We start from the raw sequence: 27,252 nt of genomic DNA, 5'->3' as shown, positions 1-27,252 counted from the left end.
TTTCCTCCGGAGGCCCTCAGGTGGCTGTTAGCAATTACCGTCGCTCCTGGCTGAGCCGGTGCTCGCTTGACCTGGTGAAACTGGAAAAGCTACCAGGACACCAGTAATCATTTCTCTCAATTCTTTTTTCCATTATGAATGTGAAAATATTTAAAATGCTTCAAATGCTAAATACTGCTAAACCAGAGCTGTGTTTCTCTATTGTTTCAGTAAAGATAAGCATCACCCATCTCTTGCAAATTAAACATAAAAAGCACGTGATACGTTAACTTATCTCGTTGTTTCAAAACTAAACGTCGGTTTTTCAATCATTTATTGTACATATATCAAGTAAAAATACTATCCCACCTGTATTGTTGATTTTTAGTAATTCCACAATAGCTAAATGGCGCTGGCATTTTATTATACAGTCATTAATTATTTGGACCTTTCGATGGAAACGCGAGATGGAAAGTAGTGTGAATATTTTTATTTTGTTAATTTAGTGTATCTAAAAATTTAAATATGTATTAGCGGTGATTAAGCATCTGCCAAAGTGCGCAAACGTGAAACAATGAAACAAAACCGCTGAACGTAGCTTCCCGGATTCATTTATAAAGTCTACTGAAATGGTCTCAATAAATAACCACGATTTAACTAAGACTTTATTTCATCTTATATCATATCGGTTCAATTGTATTTATTAAATTGTCAATTGATTAAAGTTTCAAATTAATCAACTCCCTCTCATTTCACTTCACGTATCATGTTTATTAATGTAATAGGTTTAAAAAAAACTTAAGACTCTGTCTAAGAGTCTCGTTACCAGACCATAAAATATTTTAAAAAACACTAGTCATTGATGTCAATGTCAATTATCCAAAGTTCCAAAATCAACCTCAATCAAATCATCAACTAAAATTGACAGTTAGTGAAGTCAATGAACAGAGGAAAACTACGCCTCCTGTTTTAATTTTAATATAGAAATTTTAATTATCTACCCGTAACATACATCGAAGTGGTTATAACGAAATTTGTTCTAGACGATTCATAACTGTTAACTCGCATACAAGTTAACATAACATTGAGAGTTAGCAAAAATCTAAAACAAAGATTTGAACCCCTGACCTAGAACATTTTTTTTCCAAAATGAAGAAAAAGGTAAACTTAAACAAAGAGGAATCAGTTTTCAATTTGGCAACAAACTCGTTACATTAGTTTATACAATATACAACAAAAAAAATTGGTGATTGCAGGTACTATTAATGGGAAAAAGTGGTTCTGGTAAAACCAGTATGAGGTCTATCATATTCGCCAATTATATAGCAAGGGATACAAGACGCCTCGGAGCAACAAGTAAGTCACTTATAGCAATAATTTCTAAAACAATTAAAAAAATTCATATACAAAATAGTCACAATGGTGACAGTAAAGTATTTGTACATTGAATATAATATGACTTTTTAATTAAACAATTAAGTCTGACTTATTGTAAAAGTTCTTGCAAAGCTATAATTTTTTTTATTACACAGTATTTAAGTATAGAGATAAAGAAATAGTTTTGTTGTGTATATTTATCATATTGTAAATGTGCCGTTTAAAAATTTTTTTCAGTTGATGTTGAACATTCACATGTCCGTTTCCTCGGTAATTTGGTTCTCAACTTATGGGATTGTGGTGGTCAGGAAGCTTTCATGGAAAACTATTTTGCATCACAAAGAGACAATATATTCAGGAATGTTGAAGTTCTGATATATGTTTTTGATGTAGAAAGTCGTGAAATGGAAAAAGATATGCATTACTACCAGTCTTGTCTTGAGGCGATTTTACAGGTTAACATTTTTATATTTTACAGTTATTACTTTTTTATTATCATGTAGACAGACAGCCCTCCGATAGTGAGTGAACAGTGCTGTTCGTAGATATCAATGCCAGGAGAACAGCTAAGCTGCTGCCTACTAATCTACTAACATCACACAATATTCTATCCGATAGTGAGTGAACAGTGCTGTTCATAGATATCGATGCCAGGAGAACAGCTAAGCTGCTGCCTACTAACCTACTAACATCACACAATATTCTATTGTTTTATCCTTTATTGCTCTTATGTTATTATAAAGATGTGGATACTACTACCAGGGATCAATAATAATAACTTGGAACTGCTAGTATTTTATACCTACATTTTTTCATAATTTGCTAGTAACACTTCTGGTAAACAAAATTAATATCTCAATGAGTTTTGTTCAGTTGTAAGCTAAATATTACTGTGTAGCTAACAATACAGAGCATTTTAAATTTGCTGAGTTTTTAGCAGAGACAAAAAACTAAAAACTGAACTGAAATTGAAAATATCATAACAGTTTTCTCACATTTTTGTATATGCCGTATTAACTATTCATATATATGTCACATCTATCTGACAAAATTCTTAGAAGATTCCTAGGATTTCCTCCCTTTGCGAGTCATCTATGACTACTTAATTATCTACATAACTATCACTACATAAAAACTACTCTTAAGGTTTGATCTATTTCATGGTTTAATTCATTGTCCTTATGCACGAAAAGTGTTTGAAAAATCTGATATAAAGACAAAATAAATGCAACATTAACCATAAAAGTAGTTTGATTATTTTCTTATTAGTAATTCAGTATTTTGTATCTTATCTTAAAAAGAAAATTTACAGTATTGTTAACTAAACTATGACATTTTTTTACACTTGAGCTAACTATTGATTTAATGGAAAATTTAATGTCATACCAATTCTAAAATCCTAATAGGCCTTTCAAACAAAACACTTTATTTGGAAATATTGCTTGAATTTACATAACACCTGTAAACACATACCTTTCTTTCCTAGTATAGAACTCTCCAGAAGCCAGGATATTCTGTTTAGTACACAAAATGGACTTAGTGGCAGAAGAACAAAGAGAAGAAATATTCAGAGCAAGGGAAGAAGATTTAAAAGGGCTTTCCAAACCATTAGAATGCACTTGCTTTAGGACCAGTATCTGGGATGAGACATTGTATAAGTAAGATATTAATGATAACTTTTTTATTTTATTATTATGGTGACATTTGTTTTTGTTTAAAAATGATTATATCAAAGGGTCAAAGGCTATTTGGTTTAAGCGACTTTTTTTTATTTTTTATTTTTATTGCTTTGATGGGTGGACGAGCTCACAGCCCACCTGGTGTTAAATGGTTACTGGAGCCCATAGACATATACAACGTAAATGCGCCACCCACCTTGAGATATAAGTTCTAAGGTCTCAGTATAGTTACAACGGCTACCCCACCCTTCAAACCGAAACGCATTACTGCTTCACGGCAGAAATAGGCAGGGCGGTGGTACCTACCCGTGCGGACTCACAAGAGGTCCTACCACCAGTGAAAATTTCACTTAATATGTGACATTTATCTTTCTAATTAAAGTTCCGTTTTATTTGACATTAATATCAACAATTAGGTGTTTTTAATTGAACTTAAATTAAGTATACCCCGTTGAAAGGGCTGAAGAAGTTTTTTTGTTATGATATTTATTCCCAAATTTTAAACTTTAAAGTAAAATTGCAAAAATGTCGCTTAAGCAAAATAGCTTTTCACCTTTCGATATACTTCTTCTAGTGCTAATAAAACACATAACATGAGATGTTTACGAATGACTTCCACAACTTCCATAACATCATTTAATAAAAATCAAACCTACAATTTTCATAATTACTATATAATTGAGATATAGACCATAAGTCTCATGGTGTGTGGCGAGTTTTTTTTTATTGCCTTTGTAGGCAGATGAGCATACGGCCCACCTGATGGTGAGTGGTTACCGTCGCCCATGGACTTCAGCAATGCCAGAGGCAGAGCCAAGCCGCTGCCTACCGTAATTCTAATTATGATGTCTATAGGCCAATAATCACTTCACGCCGGCCGTTAGCTCATTAGTCTAAGTAATAATTTAATCTAGATGTTTAAAACGTATCTGTGTTTATTGCTGTTCTATTTTATTAGAACACTCCCGAGTTGGTAATTAATCTGTAAAATATAAATCTCTATGTTCAGATTATCAAATAAGACAAACGTTATTCATAAATTCGGTACGTGTAATAAAAATAATTAAAAAAAAATAACACACACACAGTATTGCATATATTTTGGTTATTTTAGACTTTTCATGGTAATAAGATGCATTTTTAAAATCGCGTTTTTAAACACCTTTTGCCCAATATTTAAGTACGACACTAAAGTGTTTGGTATGTGATAATATAAATACATACTATACTACTACTTAAATAACAGTTATCTGATAGTTTTGTTGCAATGACACACACACATATCTAAACAATGGATTGCATTTACTAAACACAAACATAAGTACGTATCAACCACATATTTGTGAGTCATATACCGAAATTGTGTAACTGTAGATAATTTTGTTAATTAATTAGTATTACAAATGGAGCGCGGTATGTTTCACCATCATCAAGGTTTCATCGATAGTGTTAACCGACAAATCGATACTTGACCGGGTATTTCCGGCGTCGATGGATGAAACAAAAGTCATGGTTGTTGCGCGTTCGATTTAGGACTATCTTGACTACTATTTTTGCCTACCTATTGCTAGTAAACTCGAGGGGCTATGCTAGGTTCGTCGAACGTTTAGGCGAACTCACGGGACCCAGCCTGACGAATTTGCTAATACTAACCCTAGCAAGGGCAGTGCTTCGCTGAATCTGCCACGGGATAGGAATCGCGACCCATTGAGAAGATCCAGTGAGAAACTCAGTAGACCACCATACTGGTCCTCCAAAACAATGGCAGCTAAGGGACTCTACGGCGCAAGAGTTCATCGACCTCGCGCCTTAATTGATTATTTGCAGCGACCTCGATAGGCAAAGCAACCCTTGTATGTCAAGTTGTCAGACATTACATCGAAACACATGTACATACTCGACCAAACACTCTTGGTCAATGCAAGAGACTATTTAGAACTGTCAAATTAACGTATTGTTACGCCGGTAAGAGTAACGCCATCTATCGCCGAATAGTCGAACGAATATCGAAGGATGTAGTAGCACCTAGAACGCTCGTGAAGAACAACAACATCTATTGTCAGATAGCGGAATCTACTACTAAAGATGATGTAGTCGTGATTTTTTGTTAAACAATCATGTCACGTTAATTGGTCCCGTGATAAGTTCGTAAAGAACTTGTGTTACAGGTACCAGATAACGGAAATAAATGTAAGATTTTTATTATACACATACACATATTTAATATACATCCATAACCCTAGAAAATATATTTATATTTATCATACAAATATCTTCCCTTGGCGGGATTCGAACCCGCGACCCCCTTGTGTAGTGACCATGTCACTTACCACTACACCAAACGGCCCTGATGGATAATGTCAAGCACACAACTCGATCGAGCGGCTTGGTCGATACAAACATACGTTTACGCTTAAGTTTAATTACACTATTTTAGAATTAAACAAATAGCAGGCATTAATCTATGCGGTCTATCAATTCTTTATGACTGTTAACCCTTTGCGGTCCTAAGAATAATGTAATGTAAGACTATATTTCCAATACGTGTGAACTCTGGACCTTAAAGGATTAAGTAAATTTGTTACGCCCTGCTGTTTCTGGAATGGTAAAGCGACACTTAATAAATTAATAAATTGTTTGTTTTTAGGGCGTGGTCTAGTATAGTATACAAATTAATACCTAATGTCAAAGCATTGGAGTCGTCATTGAAACAATTCGCCGCGATCGTTGATGCAGATGAGGTTAGTGGATATTTTCAATAAAAAAAAAAAACAATTTAAGAACAGGAATATACAGGCAACCTGAAGGAGCACCAGCTCCTTTTTCAGGCTATAATTGCTTGTAAACCATAATCTTCTATTCACTGGTTATAATACTAAAATTTTCCCACCTACTCATTGGTAGCCTAAGGGGCTTTTCCAACTACGCGTGGACTGATAAGTGAGCTTCCGGGGCTCAACCTTGGAATACTTGCTAACACTAGCCCTAGCCAGAGCAGTGATTCGCTGAATCTACCACCGGATCCAAATCGTGACCCACTGAGAAGATCCGACGAGACGCTCACTGAGTTGTGTCTTTGGGCGAGCTTGTTGATATCGACAACAAACTTCACCGGAATGTACGAAATCGCAACAATAAAGTCGCCAGTCACGAAGCGACTAAGTCTAAATCATGATTGTCAAGTAAAACGGTTGGCTTCACACTGTTCAAACCGGAACTCCTGTCTACTTCGCGTAGGCAGAATGATGATGATACCTTCGCGTTTATTACGTGTTTCTGAAAACCATTGCTAATAAAAAAAAAACCAAAATAATTTATCATTACACATAATGGCACATGTCATATAAGTGAACCAAATAAAATGTATACTACATTAATACTATGTATATTGTCAAAGAATTCATTTTTGAAGTAAAGCACCTGATTACCCTTGAAGCGGAGCGACTAACCTAAAACTTTTATTCTTCTTATTAACTGCTATATCCCACCTAGGTGGGTTCGTGTCTCTTAATTCGGTTGCATCAGGAATTTCCATCCTGAGTTGTCCACACTGGGTCAATTTGGACCCCTTCTAAGTTTAACTTAAAATTTTGACAGAATAAAAAAAAAAGAATTAAAAAAATTTTTTAATTGAATTTCAGGTATTGTTATTCGAGAGGGCAACGTTCTTGGTCGTGTCGCACTGCCAACGCCGGCAACACCGGGACGCGCATCGCTTCGAGAAAGTCTCGAATATCGTGAAACAGTTCAAACTGTCTTGTTCGAAGCTTGCTGCGCAGTTTCAGAGCATGGAGGTGGGTTTTTGATTGTCTTTGAAGGGCGGGATCGTGTGACGTGAAGTGAGCAATAAACGGGAAATAGCCAAACAAACCAATAATAATAATAATGTTTACCGGATACAATCACACACGGTCATGTAGGTCAAGTAGGTGGTAATTTACTGGTGGTAGGACCTCTTGTGAGTCCGTGCGGGTAGGTACCACCACCCTGCCTATTTCTGCCGTGAAGCAGTAATGCGTTTTGGTTTGAAAGGCGGGGCAGCCGTTGTAACTATACTGAGATCTTATAACTGATATCTCAAGGTGGGTGGCGCATTTACGTTGTAGATGTCTATGGGCTTCCGTAACCACTTAACATCAGGTGGGCTGTGAGCTCGTCCGTCCATTTAAGCAATAAAAAAAAGTAGACCCAAACTGGGATTTCCTTTACTATGAAAACCAGAGACATTTAAATAGATATAGATATATTATATTAAAGACATATAGATATTAAACATCCACAGAAAGAGCGAACAAACATCACACGAATGTTGGCCCGGTCTCGAAATCGAACCCACGACCCTCCAATCAGGGGTACTAATCACTGCACAACCATCCCTTTCTGTTATAAACAAATTAATTTTAGTTCAAAATGAATCCTTAATCATTCAGGTACGCAACAGCGTGTTCGCAGCTTTCATTGACGGATTCACGAGCAACACTTATGTCATGGTCGAGATGTCCGATCCGAAGATACCTTCGGAAGCGACCCTCATCAACATCAGGAACGCGCGCAAGCATTTCGAGAAACTAGAGAAGGTCTCGTCTTCCGCTCCCAGTCAGTACCAGTGAAACGAAAAAAAACTCGCACGGTGGTCACTCAGTGCAAGAAAACTACGTACGTGCTAGAAATAAAGTCTCTTTTGCTTGTTTAAAAGCTTTTAACGTAAAACCCTTTTTACTGGCGAATATGAAAAAGGATATCCCCCTTAATCAATACAAAAATGATTCACCATGGTCATCAGTTCAGTTTTCGCGACAAGTTAAACTTATTATTTATTATTATCAAATATTTAATATAACGCACTTCTTTGGTGTTTTCTAAAACGCGAATAATTAATGTAGCTAGAAAACCCACATTCTACATTGTCCAATAAAGTTGAAATTATACGTTCGTAACTTTACAAATTAAAAACTTTATTAATCAAAAGGTTCTTAAACTTAAAGCATATGATAAAGATTTCGTAGTTGTCACAGGCTGACTAGATTCGGAAACCATTAAAATTAATACAGGGTCATAAATAAAGCCAAAATAAAAAATCCAAGTAAAATTCAATTTATTGATGAATAGAATATAGACTTGGTATATACATAAACAGTTCGCACATTGTTGTCATTCCTAAATTTGACACCGTGAACACACTCATCAGTCCTGTATCGAAAAAAAACTGTCAAGTTTCGCGCCATTTTCATTATTACGTCTATTTCTATCTCTACGTCTATTAGCATTATTAATTAACTAGTATGAAGCTCGGTTGGAGCTTGCATTATGCACAACGGGACATACAATGACAAGACATTCTGCATAAATTTTGTTCTAGATCACGCATACTGTAGTGAATTTGCGCGGTCGAAGGTCATTCACCTCAACTATGAAAGCATTTACAACGGAGATTATTCCACAACTCACGCGAGAAAACGGGTGCTGTGGGCCGATTTTTCCGAAACTGAGTTCTGTGAATGTTTTTGATTGTTTTCAAATGCCTAGTTTTTTCTCAAAATAACTGTGTTTTCTACGTATTTAAATCTTGAATAAAAATGTGTACAGTGCTTTATGTTTAAGTAATTATTATCAAATATTATATTTATAATTCTTTTTCCAAAACATTCTAGTTAAATTGCTCTGTAAGCTGTAAGTGTTTCGTGTTTTAATGTGATATAGTATATGAGGTTAAGCACAAAATAAGTTATTGAGCGTTTACCTTGATATATTATTAAAATATAAAGTTTCGAGTGCTAAGCACACAACAATAATAATTCTTGCCAAAGCAAGCTGTAAATAACCTATAACCAATTGTATATATTTAAAACAAAAAGAATTTAGTGCCTCATATTTAGGGCTTAGAATATTAGTAAAAATTTAATATAAATAATTGTAAAATTGTTTTTACGCCAATGCTAAATTTATTGCATATTTGGAGTACAATAACTTTCAAATTATCATATTATTTCGCGACGTCGTCGGTCACTAGGTCGTTACAAGCAATTATGGGATAGGATATAAATAATTGAATTGAATGATTAATTTCATGGTTAAATACAAATTTAGTGAATCTGACTAGTAACTAGTAATTTTCTTATTTATTAAGAAATAATTTTAGTCCTATTTTAGTACATTGCAAATAAATTAACAAAACTAACCCATTCACATATCAGCACTATGATTTATAACCTGGTCTATAATATGTAAAAATCGCGATATTGTACAGACAATATGTCTCTATTCCAGAATAATTATAAGTAAATAAAAATAGTTTAATATTTTATTATTATAATGGTAATATTGTATATCTCGTTTAAACTCCTAACAAATACTACAATAATTTAATGAATGCCTACTGGTTGTATTAGCAAAGCTCCCGAAAACGAATACAGTTGTAGCCAATTCCTACTAAAATTTAAATTAAAAAATTATAACCGTTCTTGCATCGCACGCAATGGAACTCAATTAGAAGTCGGCTGATGCCGGGTCAGTGAACTCCTGTGACATTACTAAAACAATCTGAATAGAAGTAATAATTTTCTGTTAACGTTTACTACTTTATTGTCGTTTCGGCTTCGGGAATGGTCACTTTACACCATGTATGTGTATTCTATTTTTCAATAATAAAAATACTTTTTGTATTTGATGTTTACATTCTTCACTTACCTTATCCTGCATCCTGCTTATTTCATACTTTTGTAATATGTGATGAAACTCAGATTTATTTTTCTTCGTGGATATTCAGATGTTATTTTTATTTAGTAAAGCATTGATTATGAACAAACAGGCTTACTGTTACAGCGCTGTCAATTATTCATTTCTTATTTGCTATCTGTTGCACATCTTACGCACAAAAAAGTGACGCCTTCGCTCATATCAAATTATGTAAAATCTATACTAATATATAAATCTACAGTGGTTTTTACGGATGTTCCGATATAACTACTGAACTATGCATCCGATTGACTTGAAACTTGGTATTTATTTAAAAAATACATGTACTTAATGGATAGGCTAATATTTATATGAGTGTTGGACTCTTTAATAATAATGACGATAAATAATAATGTTAATTTTAAATTCCTAGCGAAGCGGGCGAGCACGGCTAGTTATGTATACCTAAAATCAGTTTGCAAACCGTCAGCAATCTTGCAGTTTCATTTCTTGAAGCATATCATTTCAGATAATAATATGAATAATGAGACATACTACGCCGATAGAAGACTGTTGTTAAAATTTTTATGGTGGCGTGTGGTGTTAGGTGTTAGGCTATGTTTCGGTTCGCCTGAAACACCTTAGTTTAAGTATGACGAGATCCCTGGCTAAAATTGCCCATACCCGCAACCATTTTCCACGCTTGTCCATGTCTCTGTTCGCGTCAGTGGTAAGATTCTCTACTGCTGCATTATAGTTTTGAAGGAGCTTTGGAACTGCCCCGTTTGACTCCTTTGACCCTTTAGAACAAACACACTGCTCTGTGCTACTACTTGCTTAAAATTTACACCTAACTAATTTGTCTCGTTTTACGATCTATGAGTGCCGGAGACATACAAATGAGAGAATTACACCCTGATTAATAGAAGACCAAGTATGATCACTAACCACAAGACTAATAAAGCGAAAATTAAAAAAATTGATATTTAAATAGCTTTAAGCAAAGTCTGTCTATTTCTCCGGTTAGGTCGTCTAAACGTAACCGTTTTGATATTCAGTTTTCATTGATAAAATATGGCGGGGTTATGTCAAGAAAACTGATATGGTATACTTAATTAACTAGAGCAGGTCAAAAATGTAGTCCACGCAGGCGAAGCTACGAGTGAAAAGCTATTTTTTTTTCTTATAAAAAACTTGAATACATAATTTACATAGATATTTATTTATTTTATATTTATATAAAATTATTATATTTATTTTACTATTAACTTTGCATATAAAAACGTCGAAGTCTTACTAAAAACACGGGAGTAAGCGCGGCTAAATCCAAGAAGACGAATTCTGCCGAGTATACTTTTGAATAAAATTTTATTTATTACTATTGCCGTCCTAAATGTTGGTCCAGTTCAAATGACTAACACGAATGCCAAACGACTTTGCATAAAAGTCTTTCTGAACCTGTTTCCTGTCGGACCCTAGTGACCCTACCAACAGACCTAAAAAAAAAGCTTTGCAACAATGTTTGCGTTGTGCACAAAACCCCGCATTGAAGTGAGGCAAGTCGACAGCGAGACACGTCTACGAGTCAACAGTGTATTGCCGATATTACGAATATTGGATATAGATTGTGAAATCTGTTATCGTGTTGCCGATCGGTGTTTCATTCAGTACCGTGTGCTTTTTCACTGAAAGGAGACTGCTATTACCAAGGCACGATAAGACAAGGTATTTCATAATTACATACGTTAAAATTATTCACATAATCAGCGTTTTGTTTTTTATTATTACCGATAATAAACGACATAGGTTATATTAAAAGGTAACGTTTAAAGTTTTGGTAATCGTTTAAGATAAGCCCGCCTTTTTTTACTATCTCATTCAGCCGTTAGGTACGTACCGATGCTCTTAGACATATTGTATTTAATGTATGGTCCAATAAATACCACACTATATCGAAGACTAAAGTTTCAGTGACTTGAAACAGAATCCTTCGCACAAGAATGAAATAGGCGGGGCGGGTGTTTTCGACATGTGTGGGCTTAAGATGCCTTAATACTAACAATAGTTATCACACTGCTTTTATAAACAACATAAATTCGTGATTTAATTAAGATAATAAAGAGGGCACAATAAATTATATTTCTTTTATAGTCTTAATGTTCAATTTGTAGAGTTAGACATTAGAAGCAAAGTCATAGGGATACGCGCAGGTATGGAATAAGCAAAGTTTAAACTTTACAATTTCTAGTTGGTTCCAATAAAAACATCTATCGTATCGTTAGGAAAAAAATCTCAATAAAATTGTTACAAACACGTAAAACAAAATCTACACTAACTAATTTAACAAAATTGTTACTTACAAAATGTATATCCTTAATCAAAATCTATTCTTGAGAAATGTTTTAATTGCACAACTCAGTGACGTATCAAGGAAAACGCCAGCCGCTACGAATCTCGATTTTGTATTTCCCCGCCGTTATTCCGTGATGATGCATCGTAACAATTAGGTATAAATAAACTTAAGTAGATGGTACGGTTATTGCATGTGTTTTGCAACCCGCATGCATTTGTTCAACAACTCTAGTCAGTGTGCATTTGTGAAGTGTAGTAGTAGCACTTGGTGTAAATTATTAATACGTAGGTAATTTAGAAGCGTATCAACCCATAAAATCCCATGTAAGTACACTAAATAACTCCCCAGCTTATTATGTACGATGAATAGGAAGATTCACGATAAAAAGATATATCAAATAATCACTTCGAAAAGTAGTGTGACCTTGATTTATGTCAATACAATCTTGTAACCTTGACAAAGATGAAAATCACAACGATACGGTCAATTGTTACCTCATTCTTTCATTTAACGCTTTCAACTACTACAAGTTTAGTATTGTCTTAGATTAACAACTTTTACATTTTAATCTCTTGTTTATAATGGCATTCAATTATTTCCAACGTTTCAAATCATTTCGTTTCGTAGTCACGGACGTCATCCTTAAACTACACATTGGGCATTATGAAAACGGTAACTAAATTAAATTAGGACAAACTTTTTTTTGTATTTAAACATAAATTGTGTTAGGGATTGACATGACCGACGTGTTTTTAGTTTAGAAATTTATGATAAAAACTAGGTAGGTACACCCCAGACACAACCACATCAGATTGATTAAATATAATTTTACATTTACAGAAAAATGTCACAAGAGAAACCGATTTTCGATTATCATGAAGAATCGCAAACGGAGAAATTAGCTCGTAAATCGAAGGAATCTCCATTTATGGTGATTGGTATGTTTATCCATTATCATTGTACTACAGATTATTGTTGTATTCATAATGACTATATTTGTTTTATCAGTCTTGTAGATTCGATAAAACTAAAGAATAAACAGGTACATATTTAGATCCTGCAGTCCAAAAAGAAGATTTAAAATGTATATCAGTTACTTTAGATTAATTGCTGATACTTTTTATTACTTTCGATACATAGACAGCCAACCAGGTACTAAGTGGTTTCTAGACACATCACATCGTTGGTGTTGCCATATTAATCTTACCATAAGACCACGGAAGCTAAATTATTTCATAAGCTGTCTGTTTTTATATAATTTTTTATTTTATTTTATTGCATAAAGAGACGAACGAAATTGCAGATCAAATATTGTTATAGACTTAGTTACCGGACCCCGTGGATATCACGATGTGAATGTCACCTCACAACTTTAGACATGAACTCTTCAAAACTGAAAGCAGTACTGCTTCGCGGGAGATATCGACAGGATGGGGGAATCTACCCGTGCAGGCTTAGAATACGCCCTAGTTGTAATTACTAGCCGTCCGAGCGTAGCTGGAATACCTCCTAGCCTAGACCTACGAAGAAAATAGACATAAGCGCATTACTGGTGGTAGGACCTCTTGTGAGTTCGCGCGGGTGGATACCACCACCCTGCCTATTTCTGCCATGAAGCAGTAATGCGTTTCGGTTTGAAGGGTGGGGCAGCCGTTGTAACTATACTTGAGACCTTAGAACTTGTATCTCAAGGTGGGTGGCGCATTTACGTTGTGGATGTCTATGGGCTCCAGTAACCACTTACCACCAGGTGGGCTGTGAGCTCGTCCACACATTTAAGCAATAAAAAAAAAAGCGCATCGCTTGATACTAGTAGGTACATACACCGGACGCCTTATCCTTTAGCCCACGACTTTACAAGTATCGGTCTCTTTCTAGGTATCACTGGCCTCGTCGCAGCCGTGGGCTACGGAGCTTACGCCTACAAACGTCGCGGCACCATGAGTACCAGCGTTTTCCTAATGCAATTCAGAGTGATCGCTCAAGGGACTGTAGTCGGTGCACTTACTGCGGGCATGATGTACACTCTCTACAAAAACCACTTCAACAAGCCCAAAGGAAATGAGCACTAACGCGGAGAAAATTGATTTAAGCTAATTTTAACGAAGTGCCGTACAGCGGGTTTTGCCGTACCTACATCATAAAAAATGTGTTAGGTATGAGGAAAGTGGCGTTGTCTTGACGGAAGATTGCACATTATTTTATAAAGCGTCTGTGTAGTTTTAAGCGTTTTCATAAAACTGGTGAGATATCATTCAATACGAATATTCGTTATAATTAAGTCATTGTTTTATCTAAACCAATCGAATAGATTTTTAATCCTTAAATCTGTCCAACAGCTATCAAGGCTGCCGCCAACGAAAAACACGAAATAGATAACCGAAAATATATTACGCAATTTATTAGAAACTAAATGGTTGCTTGTATTGTTCAAAAACCTAATTTGGGTGTTGAATGTATTCTCGGGAACTATTATTACCTAAAGAAATTACCTACTTTTTTTTTTTTTATAAAGGATTACTGACATCCTTGTATGTATCCAGTAATGTAAATTTTAATGTTGACCAAAAAACGGATACACAATGACATAAATGTGTCATAATAGTGTATCATAAAATGAGTAATAAATCATTGAAAAGTATTAAAAAGTAACATGATAGTTCCTAAGTCTCCTTAAAAAATCTCTGAGATGTTCCCCTGTAATGTCGACTATCCCCCCACCTCCTTTACTTTTCATAGATAGAACGAAAATTTCTGAAGAACGTTGAGAGATATTATTTATACGAATTCCAGCCAATTTTATAGTTTGAATTACGGGATATTTTCATATTTCCGATGTTATAGATAGAGTAGCTGTGTCTACTTTGAATTATAAACGAGAAATTTATTCCAATTACGGAACTCTTGACTGTGCGTAATATAACACGTAAATGCCATGACTTTTTTGTAATGTCATTGCAAGATTACTTATCGTCTGATAAGAAGTGTTTGTTACATTACTAACGTAGCAATAAGAATATTTTAAGCAACATAAAGTTTAAAATATTTAAAATTAGTAATAGTAATTTAATTTTTTTATTTATATAATCTCTTGAATTATTATCTCTACAATAAATGAAAATACAATTATGTTTTTTACATAGTATATATGTATGTACTAATTGCCTTTATTTCATAAAATAAATAAACATACTTTTAAACAGACAAATTTGCAAGCAGGTGCTATGTTTATTATATAGTTCATCAAAACTGGTTACTATTACAAAGTGCGTATTTATTACAACAGCACAGCAAATATAATTAACAGTATTTTAGTAGTATGTACTTTAGTGATTTAATCTACTAAAATATAATTGGATATAATTTAAATAATTTAAACATTACTAATTTCTGTGTATAAAACTTCACTGAAATCAGAATAAGCCTAAATAAAGAAGAAAACTCTACAGTGAAATTTAATTAAATTTTCAATCAAACAAAATGATTTCCCATCATTCCGATCATGCTGTTTGCTTCTAGGCAACAATCATATTTGATAAATATGTTTTATTTTTTCCACATTTCTTTTAATTGCAAAATTCTTTTCTTTCACATAGAAATCCTCATTTTAATACTGATTCTTCCATAACAAGAGTTTTTATTTCAACTCGTATCTCACGATTATCACTTATTTAATCAATTATCGGGAACCTTCTGATCGGCAGCAGTGAACCAAAGAGGACATGTTGAATTACAGGGAATTTGGCTAATACTTCTTTCTTATACATTTTAATAAGACCTTGATTAATTTTCATCCAAGAACCAACTGCACTAATGCTCCACAACTGATTTGAGTGTTCTGCAAAGGGTCCTTTTTTCACTTCTTTTATATATTTGATGCATGACAAAAACATGTATTCATTGGCATATTTATCAACTATTTCATCATCTAGGAATTTAGCTGGAGGGTAAATTTTGGGTTGATCTATCAACTGTGAACTACCCCAAATAAATGGTATAAACTGATAGTCGTCCAGGCTCCAAACACCATGACTTCCAGCTGGCTCCATTCGGTATGTTTTCTGCAATCTCCTAGCGATGTTCAAATATTTATTAAAAATTATAAGAACAGTTGCCACATTATCTTCTAGCTGTAAAAAACCAATTTTATACAAACAACATAAGAACATGACAAATGCCATCTCATGGCCTGTACCATAGTCAATTCTTGTAGCATTCCCAAAGCTTTCCTGTAAGTAAACTTTTATTTCAGGTATTGCCAAATGTAGTTCTGGCTGTAATGCTTCTTGAAGTAACTGTGTGGAATTTGTCTTTACATTTTCAAACCATTCTCTGAATGCAGCATTACCAAATCTTTGAGGTTGTTCCACTGGAGGGAACTCATCAATTATTCTATCAATTTTATCCAACATGTTTATAATTTTTTTAACATTATCTGATACTTTGCAATCAACTGTTAATGGTTTTCCTTTTATAGACTCATTCAGTGTAGCAACAAATCCGGTATATTCCATGTACGCCTCAGACTTTTCCCAAATGGTCATATCTGTAATGGATTTAACAGCTTTTTGTGGCTCAACAAAGCGATGGTCTGGAGGAAGAGTGTGGATGTTTTCACTCTTTTTCACATCTCCAATAGTATTTGCAGTGTTGGACTGAAATTTTACATAAAATATTAGTAATAAATATGATATGCAAATGTAAAACTTAACAGTTTTCAGTTCCTCATGTTTGTAAAAAGATTACAACTAAGAATCGCTACTCTTTTATAGTTAACATAATAGTTTAGATAATTTATGCAGAAATTATGACAAAAAATTCATTCATTTCAGCAATGTACATTGACCTACTATACCTACCACCTCCGTCACAAATGACGCGTCAGCCGGGTACGATAAGCTAATGAATTAAATAGAAGGTCAGATATGTCATGCGACTGTTGAACGCATGTACGGTTCGATTTTTCTATTTATAAATTCTAACATGGAACAATCATAATATATGGTTGTGAAAAGAAACGAATATGGAGAAGATTTTAAGAGGTATTATGCGATACCGCGTTTTAGACAGAGCTAGCATGGTTAAGCAGTTTCAAGAAGTAAAAGACAATCCAACGGTAAGTGAAGTATTGCTTACCATGATTGTGATGTTTTTTAAATCTATTTATCGCCACTAAAGACAAGCTTGTAATATTAGTGTTGTGTTAGAGTATTCCTATGTGAAGGTAACACATTCACAAATTTATTTACAAAACATAAATGTCCATTACTTGTGTCCAGTCAAAAGACATTCTTATGTTTTTGACATTGACATTGACACTAATTGACAATTTATCTTCTGATTGACTATTGACTGTTTTCCAATTACAGCACAAGAGCGTATTAAGCGGCATAATGCTCAACTAAGTTTACTTTAATTGGAAGTAATTACAGAGCATAATGCGACTCAGTGACGCACAATGCCGAATTATGCTGAAGCTTAGTTGAGCATTATGCCGCATAATGCGCTCTTGTGCTGTAATTGGAAAACGGCCTTATTGAGCTGTCGCAGTAAAATCTTTCAGTTCGGTTACACAAGACTTCTAGTCGCACAATGTAACCTAACCAACGTTTTACATTTTTAGGATTCTCTTATTATGTGGCTAAAACGGAACGCTTTGAAACTACTTTTTTTTATTGTTTAGGCGGATAGACGATCTCACTTCCCAACTTGTGTTAAGTGGTTTTTTTTATTGCTTTTGTAGGCAGACGAGCATACGGCCCACCTGATGGTAAGTGGTCACCGTCGCTCATGGACGTCAGCAATGCCAGGGGCAGAGCCAAGCCGCTGCGTACCATGTTTACCGATGCTCTTAGACGTCAACAACCTAAATACCGCCACCCATCTTCAAACGTGATTAAAACATGTCAAGTCTCAGTTTTTTATAGTACAACGGTTGCCCCATACTTTAAACCCAAACCGAAGAACAAATATCATACTTTCGTAGCTCTTTCTACGTCTTGCACTAACTCCTATTTTAGATAGTGTTAGTAGGAATGGTGAAGTACTGGATACAATGTCGCTTAAAGTTGCCGCTACCGCCGCCCAGCCTGTCACAAGTTGAATGCCTGTATTGAAAATGTGTTTAATAACTTTAACATAAATGAGCCGCGGATTCGTTTGCCCATGTACTAACAAATAATTTGTTATTGACTAAAATTATTTATTATTTGTTTAGCCCAAAGCAGTATTCTACACATGCATGGACAGCAGAATGATTCCTACTAGATTTACTGAAACCAGTGTTGGTGATATGTTTGTTGGTTTGTAATCATGAATCTCAACGATATGGATAATATATTTTTAAATACATTAGACTATCGTTAGACATGTAGGTAATTAAAAGAACAGTTTTTTTTTATAGTGAGAAACGCGGGCAATGTCATACCACACTCTCAACATTTCGTTGACGAGATGACTAGTTGTGAACCAGCTGCACTGGAATTAGGTTGCATAATTAATAACATACGTCATATAATAGTCTGCGGCCATAGTGACTGCAAAGCAATGAACCTTCTCTATCAGCTCAGAAGTGAAGAAGCCTCCGATAAAGTAAGTTTTCAAAAGTCACAAAAACCGTAATTTACTAATCTAAAAACTGATATCCAAAATAATGTAAAAAGCCAGTTAAACGCTACTATGGTGTTACTTATTAGACATTAGACTTATATTAAGCACAAAATTTACATGCGTACGGTATAGCTAAGTCCGCATATCCGGTCCGGTATAGCTAAGTCCGCACCACTGTGTAAGCTTACACAGTGGTGCGGACTTGTACTATTCACCAGGATTTAACACGACTTGAATTTGGAGTCTATACAATGTGACATCGCCTTTGCGGAATTAGAGATTGCAAGACCACCTGTTAAGTCGATACCAAAGGCCGTAGATATTACAATGTAAATGTTACCACCCATCTTGAAGTATGAAATCGGAGTATCAATTGTATATCGACAGCTTATAGCGGAACTGATGAATGACTTACGACATAAATATCTAAACGGTGTTTGGAATGTACTCGTGCCAGCTCACAATGCACTCTAATTACATTTATTAATTGCGAATAGTAAAAAAAATTACGCGGTTCATTTTTATATACCTTCATTGAAGAAATCGTCCGAGGATGTGTCGAAATCATATTTCATGGAAAAAATTGTACTCCCCGCGAAATAAACCTAAGTAAAATAACGTGGCACAACACGATATATTACCCGGTACCATGTCTTACATATGTATACCGCTAGGCGCGGAAACCACGAAGGAGGCTGGGCACTAATCCGAAAAAAGCCGCGGCCAATTAAAATTATGAAAACGATTTAATATAACAACCAAAGCTTCCGCACCGCCACTAACAAAAAAATAATAATAATATTATAATATAATTTGGTAATGTAAAGTGTCTGCACCGCTTATCCGCTTTAAAAACGCCCTCGTGAAGACTTTCATATAAATGAACGAAGAGTGATAGAGAACCGCGACTCAAGATCGAAGGTGAGTAGCACGTTTAAGACCTTTAACTTACTCTGTGCTTCCATACTTCACTGCCTTGCCAATCATTATTTTAACCGTTGCGCTCCACGTGTTATTTTCACCATTGCTTAAGTAGATACATCATGCAGCCCGCATTAATAACGTTACATTGATCAGATCTATCGGCTAGTTTGTAATCACAACGTAGTGTTTAGTATTTCCTTGTAGTTATAAATCACACACACCATAAGCTTATGTTTCTTAAATTTCAAGATTTCTATAAATATATCAAATAAGTAAACAATATTTGTTCGCGTAAGGTAAAATATTAGTGTTCATTTAATAAAATTACATAATCTAATTGAAATAATGCCCAGAGGTAGTAACCGTCGGCCTATTTATTTTTTCTTTAAAAAACATGAAAACCATAAATTATAGTCGGATTTTTAATTAGACGAAGCCAGCTGACAGTAGCTAATGTCACTTTGTGAAATAATGTTGCTATATTTAAAGTAATAGTGATGCGTTCAGTTCTCGTTCAATCACATAAATGAACAATGAGTGTGAAGAGTTAATCATTAATTTCAAACTATAAAAGAATATTATTTATATTTTACAATAAAATTGTATTAAAGTGATCCAATATAATAATATGTTACTAGTAGTATGTAACTACAATCAGTTTTTTTTATTTTCATTACCTATGTACCTATAATTGTTATATTTTATACATCTATAGTTTCAACTATATGATGCATTGGAAATAGGACAGTCTTACAAACTTCCTCGCAATGTTTTTCTTAATGTTTAAAACACTCGGTATTTAGTACAGGTAGATACCATAGGAACATAATGTTTCGTCGAAAACTCGTTGGTATGTACAAAACACGGCTAAAATTCGAACCCCGTGCCCGATATCGGCAGTTCGGCACACTAACTATTCACTAGACAATCGAGGCAATTTCATTAATTCAGGAGTTTTTTCAATCGTTCACTTTGTCACAACACTATTTTTATTTCATCAAAAACTGACAACACAGTAAACGTCAGTTTACTTCGTCTAATAAAAAATCCGACTATAGATATTGTATTATTATTTGTACACTCATAACCGTATAGTAGTAATTCACAGCAAGCATATTTAATAATATTAAATTTTGCAATCGCCATCGCCATCCGCGTAAAGTCGTGCCCAAATACATAAAAAAGCAAAATTTTATTTTAACAGAGAAGAAAACCGATTTTGCTTCCTTTGTGTTAGCCAGGTAATAGCAAATTGCTGATATTTATGTATGTGAAGGGTTACAAATGATAATCGAATTAATCGCCATTAACCAACCGATTCTGGTCAAATATTCTTGCCCTAGCTAAATAATAAGCAGAAGCCTGACTTTACTCCTGGCATTGCTGACGTCCATGAGCCATGGTGACTACTTACCACAAGCTGTAAGTCCTATGCCGTCAAAGGAAATAATAATAATTAAAAATGAAAGGACCTTCAAGACGAAATTGAGTCACTTGCCATACTCTGTTAATACTTACTAATACTTCTCTTATCACACTTTTATTAGATATTTGTTACGGTTATGGCTGTATGTAGGTATGTTTACATGTTTGTTGGTATGTAACGGAATATTTAAAAATTATTTTCATCGACTTTGAGACCTCCGATTAATTTGAAATTTTGCATACACACCAAGGATCAATGACTATACAAAAATTAAATAGCTTTGTTCTAATATTCAGCTGCTTTTGAGTTGATAAGCTTTCTACGCAGGCGCTCTCGAGCAACTGTTAGCAAACCTTCCTGTCTTAGTCCTTGAATGCGCCCAGCTCTCTAGTGGACTTGGAAAGGCCTCCGAGCCACCAGCTATGCTTTTACCCTAATTGGCTAATAATCTAATAACAAAAAAAAAACAAGAACGACACCTAAAACAACCTATTGACATTTGCACATTTACCGATACATACATAATTTACAGTGAGCTTAAATTTTAAGGAGCAAAGAAGAATATCGCCATTGAAGTCTTGGTTGTGTACTCATGCTGAGACAAGTTTGAAAAAAATCCTTGAAATGAATGGCGATTTTACGAAACCTATGCTATTCACTGCCGAAACACCACAGAGGAGATTTGTCGCATACATAGATCCAGATAATAAATTTTGCATTGAAGATAAACTATCTCAGGTTTGCAAATTACCTACATTATCCTTTTTTTCATCACTCTGTACTTTGGCTTTTTTTTCTAGGATTTCACCAACAACCTAATATTATTATTCCTAACCAATTAAATAAATTTTGGCACTTTTTGTTATTGCTTAGATGGGTGGACGAGCTCTAGTCGCACAAAGTAACCTAACCAACAAAGTTTTACATTTTTAGGATTCTCTTGTTAATTGACTAAAAACGGAACGCTTCGAAACTCGATTTTTTTATTGTTTAGGCGGGTAAACGATTTCAATTCCCACCTGGTCTTAAGTGGATACCGGAGCCCATAGACAACTACAACGTCTACAAAGTCAATGTCAGCACCTACCTTGAGATATAAGTTCTCATAGACATCTACAACGTCAATGCCACCACCTACATTGAGATATGAGTTCTAAGGTTTTTACAATACAACGGCTACCTCACCCTTCAAACCGAAACGCATTACTGCTTCACGGCTGAAATAAGCATGGTGGTGGTATCTATCCGTGCGGATTCACAAGACGTCCTACCACCAGTAATGAATAATATTAACCAAAAAGAGCTGACACATAAGACGACTTATTATTATTTTTGGCTACCTATTCACTGATAGTCTAATAGGATATTAATAGGATATTCTCGCTACGGGGGGATGGGAAAACTTATTACATTGTTGAATTTTCTAGGTCAATACATTGCAGCAGCTTCAAAATATAGCATCATACGGAATGTTAAAGAAACGCTTAGAAAAACATGATTTACATATACATGCATTATGGTTTGATATTTATACTGGCGACATTTATTACTTTAGTAGGCGCGCGAAACAATTTGTAATAATTGATGAATCAACTTACGAAATGATTTTGTCCGAAGTCAGGAGATTTTACTCTTAATTATATCACAGATTAAGAAAATAAGAATTAAACTCAATATAGTTATAAGTTAATTTGTTATACCTACTATCCTTAAATTATAGAAAATTTAACGGTTTATTTATTATTATCTAACAGTGTCTTTAATATTATTAGTACAAAATATGTATTATGGGTTGTCAAATCGGGATGGATGTTTTAAAAGGTTTTGTACATTTGTATCAATAAATTTGTTTATGTTTGTATTAGATTTATTTCAATGTCCAATGTACCTGTAAGAGAAAGTGGCAAGAGCAAATGCTTTACTCGTATTTTCGGCTCAATAATCAGTATATGAGTACAAGGTGAGAACGAAAACAGGGCTTTATTGAACTGGATCCCATTCATTCTTGCCCGCTCCTACGAACATTTGACTGATCCATCCAAACAAAGTGCGAAGTGCAGAATTGATAACACAACTCTACAAAAAAATTACTCGTTCTTTGTCCTAACGTTTATCAGGAGAACAGCTATGCCACTTCCTACTGCTCAGGACTCCTTTCAAACCTTACATATCGTTTGAAGAAGTTTGTGTCATGGCACTCAAGAAACACCGTGTAGAGAAGATTCATTTTAGGGCCGAATGGTGCGTGTTATAAATGATCTAAGATGATAAAAAATTACTATAAGCGCTGTGGTTGCAGGTACATGACGTCTGCTGCGTCACTGGATAGTGCTATGTTATAAAGATGATGACGCGATCATTGAAAACCATTTCTTCAGAGCATTATTTATGAAACATACAGTACAAAATACAAACTCTCCGTAGACCCAGAGGTTCTAAGCAATCCGTAAAATCAGCATAATAGGAGCCCCAGCACAGAAATTGTAGAAGCACTCCATGCGAGACCCGAGGTGTGTCTTACAAAACAACAGTCTTTCTTTAGGAATGAAGTACAGTCTACGTTTTAAAAGCCATCATGGTTTTACCATCCAAACGATACCGAGTCAGAGGCGGATTATCCGTAAGGCAAACTAGTCACGTGCCTAGGGGCGTGTAGTTACAAGGGGCGTGTAGTTAAATAAATAAAGAAAATAACATATCGACGATTTCTTCACAGTTATAACGTCATATTTCAATCGCGCATTAGCGTAAGTACAAGGGACCTGGTCTACTAAAATCTAGGGTTTGATGATACAACGTCATTGTAATTACAAAAAGAACTAGTTAAAATTTATAGTAATAGGATGGCCATTTATGGCCGGTACAGGGGCGCCGATAAAATGATTGCCTAGGGCGCCTTTAATCCGCCCCTGTACCGAGTAATGATACTGAATACCAAATTTGAAACATCTATCCCAAGTAGCACAAAATATGTGGAAGGTTGCAGTTGTAGTTACTTCAGATTCAGATTTATATGTGCAATAACGTTGGATAATTAACTGTTCAGTATCTGTGAAAATTCAGAAATGTTCGAAAAAGAAACAAAGCCACGACATAGCGGGACTTCAAGAAGGTTCACTGAAAAAGTCTCAGTAAATAGACACCATTTTACTGAGACTATCTTTCATCCCATATTATTTCTCTTCACATTATTTTTCATAAAACAGAATTTACAAAATATTAAGCTGTATGGTGTAATACCTTTGCCTTTCTAATTGGAAAAATAAAACTACTACTGATTATTTTTTTTAAAGTCAAACTTCACGCAATGTGCTGCAATATTTAATTTTATAGTAACTCTGATAAAACTGCATACACGTTAGTTTTGTTTCTTTGGATACTAATAAGGTAATGGACAACAATTTTGTGTTTCTAAAATTCATGAAGTATCATAATTTAATGCATACATAACGTTCTGAAATTTTCCGCGAATCGTCAGCTGGCTGCCCTTGAAATCTGCATGATGCTGTAATCGTCTTGAAAATCACTGCCAATGTCTTTCGTTCTTGATCGTTTAGTTACTAAAATTTTGAACAGTGAATTGTAGTGAACATTTTCATGTTATTTAATTATTGCAGTTTAAGTGACACTATGACTAACAGCCAACAAATATTTGAATACAATGAAGAATCACAATCTGAAAGACTTGCCAGGAAGTCAAAAGATTCACCATTTATGATAATTGGTAAGGAGTTAATTATTTATATCACAAAATTAATTTACAACCCAAATTGTGTTTAAATCCAAATCATGATAAGCTCATAAACAATTTGCACCACTATGATGCAACCAAGCAAGATATATAATAGAGAAATACAACAATGTAAAAAATATGTATATGGTAATTTAAATAAAAAGATATTGATATTATTTATATATCTAGGGGTGAAAGGCTATTTGGCTTAAGCTACATTTCGCTTAATATGTGACATTTATCTTTGTAATTAAAAGTGCCTTTATTTGGTACTAGCATCAACAGTTAAATCTTTTTAATTGAGCTTCACTTAAGTTTACACTCTACCAAATAGCTGAAGAAGTTTTTTTATGATATTTTTTTCAAATTTTAAACTTCAATGGCTCCCCTGTAAATTTGCAATAATGTCGCTTAAACCAATTACTATTTCACCCCTTGATATAATTGCACCATGTGTTACATCAGCCTTGCAAATTATAATTTTAATAGAGTTTATAATATTTCAGGTCTCCTTGGATTAGTGGGTGTTTGTGGCTATGGTGCATACAGTTACAAGAAGAGAGGAAAAATGAGCACTAGTGTATTCCTAATGCAGCTCCGAGTTGCTGCCCAAGGCACTGTAGTGTCAGCTCTTACAATCGGGCTGGCATACACATTAGCAAAGGAACACCTCTTTAAAGATTCTAAGAAAGAATAATTATTGACTGGTTTCAAGCTCACCATTAGCAAATTTTTTTGTTTAGGGAACTTGCACATAGCACATTTTAACGATCTGCAGTATTAAATTAGACCCCTCCTATCAGATAAATCTCATGTTTTTAAAGTTTATATTATATAATTCATATGCACTACTGGCTGTTGCCACTTATATTACGCTATTAATTATTATTTTTGTGTAAAATTATATTTAATGAATAGCCTTGCAAATGCAAATTATTACAGCAAGGTTTGTTTTAATAGAAATCTCACTTTTAAATCTCAAAAAAGCTGCTTAGTGTTAAGGTTCCCAGATTTAGAGTAATTTAGTGATAGTTTTGCAAAAAGTTCCTAACTACTTTTTTAGTGAATTCTCTTTTTCCAAAACTATAACTAGTAGCTGAAATGAGTTCTGTGATTTAGCTGGTATTATTTATTATAATGTGTGATGACATTTTGGTGCATACTGTTAGCTGTTTTATTTAGCATATTATAACAAATTTTGATAACATGCATACAAAAAAACATTGGACTCTAGGAAAGCTATTTTTATAGCACCTTTTAATACAGTACGTATAGAATATTAAAAATATACACTCAAAAATTTACTACCCGATTATTATGACGAAATTCTTATTAACTTCAAATGTTATTAGAAACATTGTAAATGTTGAAATTAAATATTTAAATTGTCGACTTTATGATTTTTTTGTGAATCCCATGGGTAATGTATAATATACATTTAGATACTCCTTGGTTTTAAAACACTAGCACAGAACTCTGGATCAAAAATGCCTAAAAACAGCCAACTCACTTTGAGTAAGATTCGTAGAAATATATCAAGGTAGCAAACGAATCCGATTAAGAAACAAAAATAGTATATCGTAGATTGAGGGGGATCGGGGCACTTTCTAATCTCAACACAAATTTTCAGCAGCATTTCTTAGAGTAATACCAATAAAGTTAGATTAAAATAGTTCCGGAGATTGAAATTTTCATTTAGGTACGCTTTATTATTATATACAAAATATACACAGAAACAAAAAACTAGCTTGACCTGACTGACCTTGGCTTTGGGGCGAGTTAGATCACGTATGGGGACAATAGAGTTTTTCGATGGGGCTGACACTGTTCAGTTCTGTTCTGTTGGTAGGTACCTAATTACTTATTTACTCGATATGCGTGGATCAAAACTTCTAACTCAACCAAATCAACAGTAACAGAGGTTATTAAACTTAAAACTGATGACTAAATTAAAATATTTAATATGCTTAAACACTAAATAAAAGTTTCTTTCAAATCAACAAAATTAAATTGGCCATATCTATCTTATTAATTTTAATTAAGTAGTTAATCCCCTATGTAACGTAACCCCACGTAACAAACCAAAAAATGCATCAATTTAGAAGTAGTCGTGGCCTAAAGGATAAATCTAGCGATGCACCGATGTTCGAATCCCGCTAGCAAGTACCATTTTTTCTAAAGAAATACGCACTTAACAAATGTTCACGAATGACTTCTACAGTGAAGGAATAACATCGTGTAGTTAAAATCGAACCCGAAAATTATAATTTACGTGATTACTGGCTGTAAGACGTCTTGTGAGTCTGCACGGGTAGGTTCCACCACCCTGCCAATTTCTGCCGTGAAGCAGTAAAATGTTTCGGTTTGAAGGGTGGGGCAGCCGTTATAACTATACCTAGAGAATCTAACTTTAGAACTCATATCTCAAAGTAGGTGGCGGCATTTACGTAGTAGATGTCTATCCGGCTGGCTTCGGTAACCACTTAAGACCACATTG

General features: G+C 34.4%; 5 protein-coding genes across 8 annotated transcripts; 4 read left to right on the top strand and 1 right to left on the bottom strand.

The window, feature by feature from the left end:
- The first annotated feature begins 870 nt into the window (after positions 1 to 870).
- RagA-B (Ras-related GTP binding A/B) lies at positions 871 to 9,697 on the top strand. Of its 2 annotated transcripts, XM_089733354.1 has the most exons (8): positions 871 to 1,140; positions 1,236 to 1,335; positions 1,594 to 1,811; positions 2,848 to 3,014; positions 5,683 to 5,776; positions 6,677 to 6,829; positions 7,466 to 7,691; positions 8,395 to 9,697. In XM_089733354.1, exons 1-7 carry the CDS (start codon positions 1,129 to 1,131, stop codon positions 7,643 to 7,645), a joined length of 924 nt encoding a protein of 307 aa, XP_089589480.1. In that variant the 5' UTR covers positions 871 to 1,128; the 3' UTR covers positions 7,646 to 7,691; positions 8,395 to 9,697. The 2 variants fall into 2 exon arrangements, with proteins under 2 accessions (XP_089589480.1, XP_089589479.1); XM_089733353.1 differs by having other exon boundaries at positions 7,466 to 9,697.
- A 1,549-nt stretch (positions 9,698 to 11,246) lies between these two features.
- On the top strand, positions 11,247 to 15,189 carry LOC114250318 (HIG1 domain family member 1A, mitochondrial). Of its 2 annotated transcripts, none has more exons than XM_028184137.2 (3): positions 11,247 to 11,435; positions 12,904 to 13,001; positions 13,942 to 15,189. In XM_028184137.2, exons 2-3 carry the CDS (start codon positions 12,908 to 12,910, stop codon positions 14,133 to 14,135), a joined length of 288 nt encoding a protein of 95 aa, XP_028039938.2. In that variant the 5' UTR covers positions 11,247 to 11,435; positions 12,904 to 12,907; the 3' UTR covers positions 14,136 to 15,189. The 2 variants fall into 2 exon arrangements, with proteins under 2 accessions (XP_028039938.2, XP_028039936.2); XM_028184135.2 differs by lacking the exon at positions 11,247 to 11,435 and adding an exon at positions 12,245 to 12,386.
- Positions 15,190 to 15,192: 3 nt separating this feature from the next.
- LOC114250315 (Phosphotyrosyl phosphatase activator) lies at positions 15,193 to 17,467 on the bottom strand. 2 transcript variants are annotated; one of them, XM_028184132.2, is made up of 2 exons: positions 17,200 to 17,467; positions 15,193 to 16,718 (listed from the first exon to the last, which is right to left on the bottom strand). In XM_028184132.2, exons 1-2 carry the CDS (start codon positions 17,200 to 17,202, stop codon positions 15,735 to 15,737), a joined length of 987 nt encoding a protein of 328 aa, XP_028039933.1. In that variant the 5' UTR covers positions 17,203 to 17,467; the 3' UTR covers positions 15,193 to 15,734. The 2 variants fall into 2 exon arrangements, with proteins under 2 accessions (XP_028039933.1, XP_028039934.1); XM_028184133.2 differs by lacking the exon at positions 17,200 to 17,467 and adding an exon at positions 16,923 to 17,059.
- CAHbeta (carbonic anhydrase beta) lies at positions 17,038 to 22,883 on the top strand. Its single transcript, XM_028184134.2, has 5 exons — positions 17,038 to 17,179; positions 18,281 to 18,365; positions 18,467 to 18,654; positions 21,572 to 21,760; positions 22,450 to 22,883. Exons 1-5 carry the CDS (start codon positions 17,087 to 17,089, stop codon positions 22,657 to 22,659), a joined length of 765 nt encoding a protein of 254 aa, XP_028039935.2. The 5' UTR covers positions 17,038 to 17,086; the 3' UTR covers positions 22,660 to 22,883.
- A 1,389-nt stretch (positions 22,884 to 24,272) lies between these two features.
- Positions 24,273 to 26,147, top strand: LOC114250329 (HIG1 domain family member 1A, mitochondrial). The gene is made up of 3 exons (XM_028184156.2): positions 24,273 to 24,409; positions 24,640 to 24,746; positions 25,262 to 26,147. Exons 2-3 carry the CDS (start codon positions 24,653 to 24,655, stop codon positions 25,450 to 25,452), a joined length of 285 nt encoding a protein of 94 aa, XP_028039957.1. The 5' UTR covers positions 24,273 to 24,409; positions 24,640 to 24,652; the 3' UTR covers positions 25,453 to 26,147.
- Positions 26,148 to 27,252: the final 1,105 nt, after the last annotated feature.

Source organism: Bombyx mandarina, chromosome 15 (assembly GCF_030267445.1).
Source record: "Bombyx mandarina strain Sakado chromosome 15, ASM3026744v2".
Classification (NCBI taxonomy): domain Eukaryota; kingdom Metazoa; phylum Arthropoda; class Insecta; order Lepidoptera; family Bombycidae; genus Bombyx; species Bombyx mandarina.
This window is presented reverse-complemented; position numbering and strand designations above follow the sequence as displayed.